General features: G+C 41.2%; 1 protein-coding gene across 1 annotated transcript; it reads right to left on the reverse strand.

The window, feature by feature from the left end:
• Window positions 1-5,590: 5,590 nt before the first annotated feature.
• LOC148037253 (phenylcoumaran benzylic ether reductase IRL1-like) lies at window positions 5,591-7,904 on the reverse strand. Its single transcript, XM_087676179.1, has 5 exons — window positions 7,476-7,904; window positions 7,163-7,297; window positions 6,744-6,981; window positions 6,425-6,628; window positions 5,591-6,050 (listed from the first exon to the last, which is right to left on the reverse strand). Exons 1-5 carry the CDS (start codon window positions 7,653-7,655, stop codon window positions 5,887-5,889), a joined length of 921 nt encoding a protein of 306 aa, XP_087532305.1. The 5' UTR covers window positions 7,656-7,904; the 3' UTR covers window positions 5,591-5,886.
• Between the last annotated feature and the right edge of the window lie 6,601 nt (window positions 7,905-14,505).

Genomic DNA, 14,505 nt, shown 5'->3' on the forward strand with positions numbered 1-14,505 from the left:
GATGAAAACTTTAACTTTGACATGAGGTTCTCGAAGAGAGCTTGCCAAAAGAGACTAGTCATTCGGGGATATCGATCACTTATAATGGGCTTAGGCATGCCATGATGCTTGAAAATATGAGCAATGAATATCTTAGCCATATGATCGGGTTTGATTGTCTTTCGCACAAGTATAAAGTGAGCTTACTTACTGAATCTATCGATGATAGTCTAGATTGCATCATTGCCTGCTTGTGTGCGAGGAAGCTCCATGATAAAGTCCATGGCTATACTTTCCCAAGGCTCATTGGGAATAGGTAATGGCTTCAGTAGACTAGATGGCTTATGCCTGTCATACTTTACTTTTTGGCATATCTTGCACTCGTGGACATATCTTTCAATGTCAACTCTAAGTGTGGGCCAAAAGAAATATATTTCCAATTCTTGAGTAGTGGGTAGAATACCCCTATGTCCAACATATGGAGATGCATGTGCTTCATCCATTACCTTGTGTTGCAATGGTAATGCTATGAAAATTGCTTGATGATGATACAAATAGCCATCTCGAATGGAGTAAGGTGTAATCGACTGACCTGAGTTAAGCTGATTCCATATGGTTGCTAAGTCGGAATCAATTGCATACATTTTGGGTAAATCCATGAACTCTTTATGGTAAAGAGTTATGATTGCATTCACTCGAGGTCGCCGTGATAGAGCATCTACTACCACATTCTTAGTTCTAGATGTGTGAAGGATTTGAAAATGAAACATAGACAAGAAATTTGCCCAATGCATCTGTTTCTCTTAGAGCTTCTTCTTAGTGAGGAAGTATCTTAGACTTTGGTGATCTGTTTTAATAACAAAATCTGCACCAAGTAAATAGTGTTTCCATACTTAAATAGCATGTACCACCGCCATAAGCTCTTTCTCATATACTGAAGTATGTAGCTCATGGTCCTTGAGGCATCAACTCTCAAATGCTACTACATGATGATCTTGGTTAGCACAACTCCAATGCAATCCTCAAAAGCAGTACAATGAGCTTCAAAAGGTTTTTGAAGATTCGGAACTATAAGAACTGGTTTCTTGAGTCACAAGAAACTTAATTCTTTCAAAGGCTTGTAGTTGCCTTAATCCCCAACAAAAAGGCATTTGCTTCTTAGTAAGGTCATGTAGAGGAGATGCAACATATGCAAAACCTCGTATGAACCTCTTATAGTATGAACATAGGCCCAAGAAACTTCTAACTTCATGTACATAAGTAGGTGTAGACCATTCAATAATGGCTCGAACCTTCTCAGGATCCATTCTCACCAAATTGTGAGAAACAATATGGCCTAAGTAATGAATTTCCAAAATGTAAAATTCACTCTTCTTAGCAGTGACATGTAGTCTATGCTTGCAAAGCTCTTGAAAAACAATAGATATATATTTTCTATGCTCTTCTTTAGACCATGAAAATATTAGAATGTCATCAAAGAAGACACATGTGAACTTTAAGTGAGGTCTGAAAGTTCTCTCCATCATTCGATTGAATGTGGCAGGTGCATTAGTCAAACCAAATGGCATAACTAAGAACTCTTATAGTCCAAATGTCGTACAAAAAGCTGTCTTATGAACATCTTCAGGTACTATCCATATCTGGTGATAGCCGCTCTTGAGATCAATGCGACTAAAGATACTAGTCCCTTGCAACTTATCCAATATATCATCTATCCTTGGGATAGGAAAACGATTCTTGATTATGATCTTGTTCAAATATCTGTAGTCTATGTACATACGGAAAGAACTGTCTTTCTTTTAAACAAGTAAGACTGGAGAGCAATATAGAGAAGAGCTAGGTTGAACTAACCCTTTTTCCAACAATTCACTTGGGTTAGGATCTCCTCTTGCTAACTTGCACTTACTTGGTAAGGTGGTTGGTTAGGTGGTGAACTGCTTGGGATAAGATCAATTGTGTAATCTTCCGAGCGCTTAGGAGATAACTCTCCTGGGAGTGAATCACTAAAACAATCTTCATATTGTTTAACAAAATCATATCTAGCTTCATCAATTAAAGAGAGGGATTCTTTTAAAGTCTGAGACTTAGAAGCATTAGTTGGTATTGTGTGTTCATTAGAGGCACCAAGTGCCCTTGAATCATTAGTTTCTTTTGACTCTCTCACAAAAACCACGTATGCAGAAATAGCTTTCTTCATTTCTTTAGAAATGCTAACATGACTAACCATTGGCACATGCCAGTCTCCAGCATTAGCAATGCATACTATGTTCTGACCCTTGAATTGAAATGCAAGGGTCTTCTTAGCAAAATCAGGAAGAGATCTAATCTTGTTATGCCAAGGCATGCCTAAGATAACATCACAGTTACCTATGGGTGCAAGTAGAAAAGATTCTTAGTTGCGGTAATCCCCAATTCTAAGATTCAACTTCCCTTGAATAGGAGTAGAATTGGTTATAAGTCCTTCAAATATCAAACCTAATCCAATTGGTGTTTCCAATTGATCCAATGGAATTTATAGCCTTTCAACAGTAATTGCTGACACAAAATTATATGTGGATCCTCGATCAAAGAGTATCAAAACTCGTTGATTGTTAAGTGTCCCCCAACCCTTTAAGAGTTGTCTTTTCTTCTCATTTGAATAAGTGTTAGCTTGCACATCCGGAATAGAATTTGAGGATGGCGAAGAAGGATCTTTAACCACATATGCTTCCTTCCTTTTGTAAGGACAATCAAGCTTCATATGCCCTAACTCACCACAAAGAAAGTATCTTCCTTCCTCTTTGTACTTTTGTATCTCAAAGGGTGAGAGATACTTACATTTCATCTTATTACCCTCTAGCTTTGAATATTGATCATGGATAAAGGTAGGTCTTGAGAGATACTTGCATTTCTTCTTATTACCCTCTGGCTTTGAATATTGGTCATGGATAAAGGTAGGTCTTCTTCGATTAGTCATGTCGCTTGGTTGATCATAGAGCTGCCCTTGTCTAGCTCTATAAGAACTCATCTCCAACTTTCGAGATGTACCAGGTATATGCAAACTTTCAACTATGATGGTAGACTCCATCATGCGAGATAAGGTTTCATGTGGATACACCTTCATGGTTTTGTGTAAATGAGGGAGAGGGCCAGCTTCAAACTTCCTTTTCGTCGCTTCATCGCTGATCTCCGTGAAAGGAGTAACCTTGAGAAGAGTAGACCAAAACTTGTCCACATAACTAGTAACATTTTCATGCTCTTTCTGGCCTAGCCAATCTCACTCCTCCTTGACATCATTCTCAAAATCAGAAGTCAAAAACTTAGAATAAAATTTCTTCTTAAACTTTTCCTAAGTCGTAGGTTTCCTTCCTTTCAAAATAAGAGTCAACCATCAACTGCTAGCAGTGTCTTTCAAGTGCATGCCTACATGCCTTAGCTTGGACTTTTCTAAGAAATTACCATCAAAAAAAGCAACTTCAAATTGCTTGACAAAGGCTACCGCCTTAGCAAGATCTCTCTTACTGAAGTAAGAGTCAAGTCTTAGACTTCTTAAGCTTGCTTCTCTTATGGTCCCTCTTTGTCCGTTTGCGGATTGCACAAAACTTAGAACCAAAAGAGTAGAAACTAGAAGATGAGGACGAGTAGAACCAAGAAGGTAGCTGGTTGCTGAGGGAGATGACTCCCTCCTTATCCGCCTCACTCTAGGTGAGGTCTTTTTATTCTTCTCTTCTTCCTTATAGGAAGCTTCTCAACAATTGAATGCTTTGCATCTTCACCATTAATTGGTGCAATGGTGTTTCAGTATCACCATCTTTTGGAGGATTCAATCCTTCATAAGTAGCTTCTTCCCTTTCGCTTAAGCTGTCAATCAATTGACATACTTTGAGAATCTCCAACAAGCTACGATACTCTATCAATTGAGCTTGTAATTGCTCACTTGTAGATGCTACATCAATTGCCATCTTTCCCTTCTTCTTGCAAGGATCACCTTTACCTTGAGGAAAGCAAAGAAACCTGCTCTAATACCACTGTTATAAAATCCAGATACACGCTCGACTTTCTTGTATACTTAAAATATATATATGGCAAATATTATGTTGACACAAAGAGAGAATTGATGAGAGAAAAGAAAGATATAGAGAGAGGTAGAGAAATTGGCAACACTCTAGGGACTAGAAGATGGGCCAATCCTCCCCTTGTGGAGTTATATTTTTGACAAGGAGCAAGCTTCTCCATTACACATAAGCCAATTCTTACTTCTAGATAAGATCCTTTAAAAAATTTTCCAACCACCATCATGCAACTGAGAATATTAAACCCAATAGTATTAAGCTCTGTTATTTGAATGTGCCCTCCACTTTTACGAGCTACTATTTCCCAAAAACATTTAGGCACACTCACTACATTTATGGTGGCCACCACTAGAGAGAAGAGAGAGAGCATCGATGGATAGGGCTATATGCGCACGCACTTGTGCATGTGCATGCACATTATAAAAATGCATTTCTAAATGTGAAAGTGAGAATTACTGATAATTAAAATCTAAAACCAACAAAAAAAACTAGATGCTTAAACTATTTGAAAATTGAGAGAGGAGTGATTGATAAATAAAATCTAAAACCAACAAAAAAAACTAAATGCTTGAACTATTTGAAAATTGAGAGAGAAAGAGTGTGTGTGTGTGTGTGTGTGTGTGTATGTGTGTGTGTATGTGTGTTAGAAAACACATCTACAACTATGGAATTTGAGGTTTATCTTTAAATAAGTATAGAATTAACAAGGAAATATGTGATTTTGGAATGTCTAACAATTATTTCCAAGTAAAATCCAACATTAACAAAATTCCAAGAAATTTTTGGCTTAGATCATATTGTATATACCATATAGGGTAGGTGGTATACCCTCAAACTTGGGAGAGCGCAAAATAATAAACAACAAAGATACATACAAAAGTAGACATGAGTAGCAATCAAAGTTGTTGAGCACGTGTTTATTACAATTTATAAATCTTTGTTTTACAAATTAATGTAATCAAACTATTGACATGTTGATAAACTTAACTATAAAGGCAAATACATTCTTCATAAATATGATGCTTGCCGAATTGATATTTTCAAACCTGGTGTTTACTACGAGGTTACAAGTCAAATTCTTGGGTAACATAATATGTAGAAAACGAGGTATGTCACAATCCATTCTCAAACATCGTTACAATTTTTTGTGAGAAAAAAGATATCACATTTTTATTTTTCTTCAGGTACTCTCTAGTTGCCATGTAGCTCGAGTACATATATTTTGGTGCTCTCATGATTGCATCAATGTCTTTATATATGGATAGATAGTAGAAAAACGAGCTCCGTATAGTGCTCTCATATAGAAGATCTTGCTAGGATGTATGAGAAGAAAATGTATAACTTTTGAGAAAAACATTGAGAAAAACATTATTATTATTACTTTCCGTTTCTCTTCTAAGATCGACATTACCTACAAATAATTGTAACTGCCGTGTCTTTTACAACATATTATAATTTCTCTTTTAAGAAGAGGAATATTTTCACGTCTACTTTACTCTCGGAGAACGAGGACAGCTTTAATCTATTGACAAGGGCACCTGAGTTTGCTAGAAAATCAATTCAAGGAGTAACTTGTCTGTTTAATCTATTTCGCTTTTATGTGAAAAGACTGACATAAGAGTCGGACAAAGAGAGGGTCTTGAGCTGTACTGAGATTATGGCTAATCAGCTCGAGGAACACAAAATGGATTGAAGATATACATGCCAGTTATTGCTCCTATGAAACCGAATGTACTGCTGCAAATCATTGAGCAAGCAATTCGTTCTGTTTTTGGCGAATTATCTCTAAGCAATCTGTCATGCTGCACGAAAAGGCGGACCCATGTAAGTTTTGATTGATGTTGGACCCTTTCACCTACACATATTGATCAAGATACTCGCTTGCAGTAGTATATTTCACGTCTGGGTAAAGCTCTGAGGCCTCTGCTCCTTCTGGCCCGATCTCAAAGTTGTACTGATCTCCTCTCACAAATATGTTGTGCACTGTTGCTAGCACAATATTCTTCGGAATGGGCGAAGCTGAAAGAAAACAGGACAAACATATCATCATTCATGCAACCATTTATCAATTTGACATGCAGTACATAAAAGGGCTGCAAGACAAACAGGACAAATATGTCTATCACTGATGCAACCATTTCTCAATTTGACATGCAGTTAATACACAGGCTACAACAGTACTTGTTATGGTAAAATCACCACGACTCATCCATGTGACAATCTACAATCAGAACCTCTGAATGCACTGCAATCATCTCAATCATGCTACAATTAAACAGGTTAACACTAGTAAAATCCACAACTACATAATCATGCAACTATCTGTCATCGGACTCTGTCAATGCACTGTAATCATCAAACCATCATCTTAACTCTCACTGCACTATACTCACTTTTGATCAGCTCGATCATGTCCTCCTCCTTCACATATTCCCTCTCAAGCTTTGAACCAATCTTGCCCTCCCACAAGCTCACAAGCTCATTCACAGTCAAAATATTAGCAGGTGGTCTGATGTACACGATCTTGTTCAAAGTCCTCGGGTCATCAATGGTCTTGATGGTGTAGGAACCAATATCCTCTTCTTTCACAAAGATCGCTGCAAGCAAATCCAAAACTCCATCATCACATTATTTGTACGCCAAATGTAGATTAGTAAAAGACAAACTCACCAAAGCCACGTACCAAAAGACAAACTCACCAAAGCCACGTACCTTTGACATCTCCTGTGCCGTAGATAGTGACCTTGTCTCTGGGAGGGGCAGGCTTCCCAAACTGCACCAAGTTGCTGAGAGTATACCCTGCGAAAGCATTGCTGGAGACGTATGTGTAAGGAATTCCTGCAGCCTCGATTTTGCGACGAATGGCAACCTTCTTGCCATACATTGTGTTTACAGGCTCCATGGCCTTGGCTCGATCCACATCGTTGCCAAACTCCGAAGGCAAGAACCTCTGCACAAGCCATAAACCTTCACTTTCCCGGAAACCTTGCTCAGGGTGACATCTCGGCATTTCAAAGAAACATCACTGAGAAACTTGCGAGAAATTAAATGCCTACACCCTCCTGAGAAGCCAAAACCTTCAATGCAGATTCCTACTATTGCATTTGCGCATCATGAGAATTCAGGCTTACCTTCACAGTACCAACTTCTTTGATGGCAACAATGATCTTCTCCTGCTCGGGGATAGCCGGCCCTCCGACAGTCGAGATGACAACATCTACCTCTTTAATGGCGGCGACGAGGCAGGCGTGGTCATCGAGGGAGCCCTACAATGGAAGCAAGACACCAAGGATCTCTCTCTCTCTCTCTCTCTCTCTCTCTCTCTCTCTCTCTCTCTCTCTCTCTCTCTCTCTCTCTCTCTCTCTCTCTCTCTCTCTCTCTCTCTCTCTCTCTCTCTCTCTCTCTCTCTCTCTCTCCACACACAAACAAACAAACTATAAGCACCTCGATAAGCTTGATGCCTAGGGATTTGAAAGACTCGACAAGCTCGGCTTTGGCAGAAATGGTGGCGGGACGGATGAGGATGGAGGTCGGGTGGCCGTGGGCAATGCTGGCGCGGGCAACATGCTTGCCGATGTAGCCGGTGGCGCCGATGATGAGGACACGGCTCTTGACATCGGCCATGGCAGCAGCAGCAGCTCTGGATGGTGATGCCTCCTGATATCAAGATGAGACAAATGTAGGCCCTTGAAGCACACACGGACTCTGAGAGAGAGAGAGAGAGAGAGAGAGAGAGAGAGAGAGAGGACAGGCAAAAGCAAAGATAGGTTCAGTTGGATGTCTGTTGCAGGCAAGGCAAATCGTCACGCAGTAAGTCTAGAGACAACACTAGTGCAGAAATGCTACTGAGCCGATGCATGCAAGGGGCATATATAGGACTGTGACAGTGATGAAATGAGAGAGAGAGAGAGAGAGAGAGGGGGGTGCTTTATTCCTTATTCTATTCGTGGCCCGTGGGGCTTTTGAATTGAAATTCCTTACCGTTCCACGAGGCCTGGCCGCCCCCTCCCTCGTGGCCTTCAACACACTAAAATCCCCTCTCCCATTTAATGATGTTGCTTACATTTCCCATAACCCAACCTTACAAATACAATGCAATAGGTCACAACACCTACAATAAAGGGGCCAATAGTGCCATCTAAGGGTCTCAATACCTAGCATAAAGGGGCCAATACATTTACCATAACCCAACCTTACTAATACAATACAATACGTCACAATACCTAAAATAAAGGGGCCAATAGTGTCATCTAAGGGTCATGTCCCACATAACATAGGTCATGACTCGGCCTTTTCAATCTCTATCCCTCTTTTATGCCAAGTGTAAGGCTTAAAACGCTGCCACATGCAGCTAATTTTACTTGCTATCCATGCAAGTAGTGCATGTGATGTCACCCTAACAATTCCCCATTATATCTTTTTTTTTCCTTTCCATGACCTACATAAAGTGTTTCCAATAGTTGAACTCTATACATCACAGAACAGTAAAATAAAAAGTATTTGGGGCATTCTCATATTTTTATCGATGTGGATGTAGCTATAAATCAAGGACCAGGTGCTCCACAAATCCAATTGGCTACAAATGGATTCAAAAATTAGATGTTATGTTTATGGCAGCATAAGGAAATACAAAGCACGATTGATGGCAAAAAGTTATGCAATGAGGTATAGGATTGATTATGAGATAACATTCACTTTGATAGCTAAAATGGTTGCTATTTGTGCTATTTGTTGTTGTGGTTGCATCAAAAGGATGGGTTTTTAGATGGATGTGAAGCATCCTAGAGAAGCAAGTGTCAATAGCATGGCAAGCGAGGATTTCTTCAAACTTGTTGTGTATTGGATTCTTTATGGATGATGTAGATCATTTGTTGTATGTCAATGAGAACCAGAAATTATTGTTATCATTTGCATTTACATTGATGTTTTGATTGTTGGGGGGTGACAGTGGTGGTGAAGTAGAGAGAAAGGCTCTCTTGAAGTAGGAATTTGACATGAAGGACTTGGGTGAGCTACTTCCTCAACATTAAGTTCACATGCACCAAAGAGGGCATGTGGCTTTTGCAAATATATTTTGCTTTGGATATTTTATCCAATTTGGATATTTTATCCAAATATGATTTGGGTGTTTGTAAGTATATTTCTATGCCCTTAGATTGAAATTTAAATATGAGAGTCGATAACCAATGAAGTGCTTTAGAATACTACCACGTATAGGAAGATTATGAGTAGCTTCACCTACTTGATGCCTTCAAAAGTCAAGACCTAATTTGAGTTGTGTAGTTGGATTAGAGAATCGATTCATGCAACTTCTAAGGAAGCCACACATGGATGCTATGAGGCAAACATTAGACTATATGAGTGCTGCTTTGTATTTTGCACTCTTTTATAAGGCTAGCATAAGGTTGCAATTGTTTGGATACATAGATGCAATTTGGGATGATAATACATCCAATAGATGATCTACTTGTGGGTCATGTTTTCCTTTAAGAGTTTTGTTGACACATGGAGTAGCAAGAACTAACCCATAATGGCCTTATTGAGTATGCATGCAAAGTGTAGGGGTGCTTCTGTGGTAACATGCGAGGTAGCTTGGCTACATATATTACTTGGAGATTTTGTGCTATATGTGTGACAATCTTAGCAAAGCACAATTGGTAGAGAACCTAGTATTTTCTCTGAAGATGAAATACATTGAAGTGCACTACCACTTCATCAATGAGATGCTCTTGGCTAGTGATAGCAACCTTATGTACATGAGCATAGATGATCATGTTGTCATTATCTTCATGAAGGCCCTCAAAGTAGAGAAGTTTTCTGGATTTTGAGCCATGCTTGGGGTGTGAGAGTTCGTGTTGAGGTCGGGGGGGGGGGGGGGGGGGGGGGGGGAACTATCAAGATATCAAGCTCAACACATGCATGGTTTTCTTTTTATAACGAGCACATGGTAGCAAATATGAAGACCTTCACCAATGATATTGCCATTAGACTACATCAACTTGGTCTATCTACAAAGGGGGATAACATTCTTATCATGCTAAGTCACTCACAGGTGGTCTCACATATTTACCATGGTATATAATCTCATTTTTATCAAGTATTCACCTATGTTGTACAGACCTTTCTTGTTATGTTTGAGTGAAGAAGAAGGGGATGAAGATTCTAGTCTTCATCTTTATGTGTGCTCTCTTGTGTGTATGTGAGCTCTCTCTCTCTCTCTCTCTCTCTCTCTCTCTCTCTCTCTCTCTCTCTCTCTCTCTCTCTCTCTCTCTCTCTCTCTCTCTCTCTCTCTCTCTCTCTCTCTCTCTCTGGAGCCGACAGTGTGAGAGTTTTAATATGGAGCAGCCAGAGATCATGAGAGCATTAGACCCTGAGGAGTTGGGGATCAGTCGGGAGTCAGCAGATACTGGGCCAGACGCCACAGGGTATGGAGGGCATTTACTTGAGCTTGGTAGTAGACATCATCTCGTTATTTATAACGGGATGGCACGATGGCCATATTCAGGAGGTCTTACATGCTTCCCACATGGGGGGGCGAGAGTACTGTGGATTATCTGCTCGGACCGATCGATGGGATGCATACTATCGAGTCCTTCGGCCTTGGGAGACTTCCACTCGGTGCCGATCACACCTTTCTCAGTTTCTCACTCCTCACCTCATTACCATCACCACCTGCAGATATCATACCCCACATGCATACTACCATACACTTCACTCATGAGCTCTCACATGTTTACTCACAGCATTTGGAGGAGCACATCACGTCACTTGATCCATACGCACCCCTTGATACACTGACCACTGATATCACACGCATTCTGCATGATTCTGCTACACTCAGTTTTCCACATCACACATACACGCACCCCCCTCGGACCGGTACCATGCCACAGAACAAGTGGTATGATGATGAGTGCAGAGATCTACGTCGACAGCTACGCGATTTGGAGGCTAGAGGAGAGATCACACACAGACAGGCGCAGAGACGCATGCACCGCTTGACACGCCGTAAAAAGCGGGAATGGGAGGAGGAGAGATATTGGGATATATACCACCTTCTTATGAGCAGAGATTGTGCAGAGGCATGGAGGCAGATCAAAGAACCACGCTCACCCACACCGATACATGACCTTGCAGTATGGCATGGATACGCACAGAGTTTATATCATGTACCCGCACAGCCGCTGGTACCCACACCATGTACACCAAGACCAGGTATTTCATCCTTTTTCACCACTAGTATGGTGAAACATGCTATCTCACGGTTACAGCATGGCCGCGCTCGAGACCAGTTTGATCTTCAGACAGAGCATATTATATATGGCAGAGACACATTGGCTCCACTCATTGCTCACCTCTTCAACCGTGCATTGTCTGAGGGGTTCCCTGACTCATGGACAGAGCACACCATTGTACCTATCCACAAGTCAGGGGATCCTATGGATCCTAACACATATAGGACCATCATGATTGGGCTAGTTTTGGCCAAACTTTATGGCACGGTGATGGAGGAGGAGCTCAGCACGCTGGCAGAGAGAGAGTGCATGCACACACCCGGACAGGCAGGGTTCAGACGGGCATTTTCTACCATAGACCACATCTTCACTCTCCGTTGTCTGATCGACCAGACACGAGTGAAGAAACAGAGATTATATTGTTGCTTTGTGGACTTCCGCAAAGCCTTTGACATGGTTCCGAGAGAGAGAGGCTTTTCAGATGCCTACTTGATCTGGGGGTGGATGATGACATGATGTGGGGTATTTATGCACTATATGAGCAGGTTACTAGCAGAGTCAGATGTCCGGGAGGTATATCAGATCCCCTTGTGAGCACCATTGGTGTGAAACAAGGATGCCCACTCTCACCGACTCTATTTGGGCTATACATTGATGAGATAGTAGAGTTTATTCAACAGCGAGCTGGTGGAGGTATAGATCTCAGTGGAGCCACAGTTCATATCTTACTATATGCAGATGACATTGTGTTGGTCTCAGATTCAGCTCAGGGATTACAGTAGCATTTATTAGCATTGGATGATTTTTGCATACAGAGAGGCATGATAGTGAACCTTGGTAAAACCAAGGTTCTTATATTCCATACATCAGCTCAGATACGCAGACAAAGTATTTTCATGGCAGCAGGAGGGAGTATTGAGGTCACTGGATCATATGTATATTTGGGAGTCACCTTTACAACAGCTTCAAGGACTTTCTCAATGACACAGGCAGCTCGTGACCTCCTCACTAGAGGATACTCAGCATTGGCTCTTATGGATCGACAGTGTCATCAGGCACATTTCCAGGAGCCCCGCACCAAGGGGTGGCTCTTTGATACTCTAGTCACTCCAGCACTGATGTATGGAGCAGCTATATAGGGGCCAGGCCTTGCCGATTATGTATGGACATTGATGGAGAGACCTCAGGTGATCATGATATCTAGATTGATTAGCAGCAAGGCCTCAGTTCCACATGACATTGTGCGAGCAAAGCTTGCCACACCGCCCATGCTAGTCGAGGAATTATTTCAGACAGTCTGCTTCCTACACAGATTTCAGGATATGGATAGAGATCGCATTGCATACAGAGCATATATGGCATCTCAGGAGATGGCTCGAGCGGGGGATACCACATCATGGTATTCATAGACTAGAGCTTGGTTTGACAGACATGGGCTGGACATTGATAGACTCCCACCTCTTCTATATGATACTCAGGCTCCCACTTACACCCTCTCTCTCTCTGAGAGGAACAGAGTCATCAGACAGGAGATATGGCATATTTATATACAGAGGACATGGGTCAGCCCTGCACTGCCACTGCCATCGAAGATGGCACATTATTATACACAGTTCTTGAGCATATCAGAGCAGGGATTCATAGAGATTCCGAGATATATGCATATCTATATGCCACATCGATTGAGAGTTCTTATTGGACAGCTCAGGGTATCATCACATCAGCTTATGATTGAGAGTGGCAGAGCCAGTGGCATCCCACGGGAGGAGAGGATATGCCCCCTTTGCAGATCAGAGGTGGAGAGTGAGGAGCATTTTGTTCTTAGATGCTCGGCATACTTAGAGTTGAGATCTAGATACACATTGAGCAGCTCACTTCAGGGATGTATGACTGATATGGATCAGAGATCATTTGGCCGTTTTCTGGGAGAGGCATGGCACATCAGAGAGCAAAGCACACAGCGGGTCCCAGTCAGAGAGGGGCCCACCCAGATGACTATTACACAGTTCTTTTAGACAGAAAGAGTGAGAGCTACTGTACCAGCCTCCAGCCAGACCTCCGGGCTCACACTACAACAGGATGAGGACCAGCGTACCCAATGCCGCACGAGGATCCGTGGGTTTCGGATCCCACAGCCACACCAATAGGAGATCCGGAGGATTCTTGATCTACATCGACAGCAGACTGAGATCCGACAACACTCGACACATTGGATCTCAGATCTCCAGTTTGCTCTTTCTCCATCACCGATGTACCACATCCTGCATCCAGGAGGGATCACCTGCTATTAGCGACTTTGACGACTGCTACTACATCCCAGGATAGTATATCTCCCTGCATCTGTTACATATACACATCGCACCACTTTATCACAGCCGACAGTTGTTCCCCTATCACAGCCGACATTTGTTCCCCTTTTGTAGCCATTATCTAGAGTACCAGAGCTACATACGCACATACACATACATGACACTTATCACACTCACAACACCGTATTTTCAGTTTCCAGTTTTTAGCTTTTCATTCAGCACTTTTATTTTTGGATAGCTGGACCTCATTAGTTGTATCACAGTTTGTCTCATAGGCCAGTTTTGGTCTTTAGAAGACGTTAATATAACTTTCTCTCTCTCTCTCTCTCTCTCTCAACTTTAAATCTAGTTGGAGTTAAAATGATCATGAAAGAGTAAAGCCATATATCCATTAACTCTCTCAACTTTAAATCTATTTGGAGTTAAAATGATCATGAAAGAGTAAAGCCCTATATCCATTAAATGCAATAACTAAATCTCAAAGCAAATAGAACTCCAAAAAAAAAAAGAAAAAGAAAATATTTTTAAAGATTGAGAAAAAGCAATACAACATAGTTTGATAAGCCAATTGTACACCATCTAAGGAGCATGTCTAAACCACATGTATATGTATTCCAAACGCCAATATTGGTAGAAAAATCCATGAATCCCAATCATTAGCTAGAGGCCATAAATGAAATGAAAAATTGGATCAAAGAAGTGGAAAACTAATTCGAGGCAAGAATTAAGGAGGTGGAGAGCAACAATGATGAGTGCTTAAGAACAAGAACACCTTAAGACCTCAATAGAGATAGATCTCTTGAAAACCCTAGTACCATTTCTCTAGAGCAAGAAAAATCCTATATCATCATAGAGATCCCTTGCATGTCACCTAGATCTTAGTACCTAACCATAGGTAGCATATCACCTAGATCTCAATACTTAACCATA

Source organism: Lygodium microphyllum, chromosome 4 (assembly GCF_053477565.2).
Source record: "Lygodium microphyllum isolate KBCC chromosome 4, Lygodium_microphyllum_v1.1.10, whole genome shotgun sequence".
Classification (NCBI taxonomy): domain Eukaryota; kingdom Viridiplantae; phylum Streptophyta; class Polypodiopsida; order Schizaeales; family Lygodiaceae; genus Lygodium; species Lygodium microphyllum.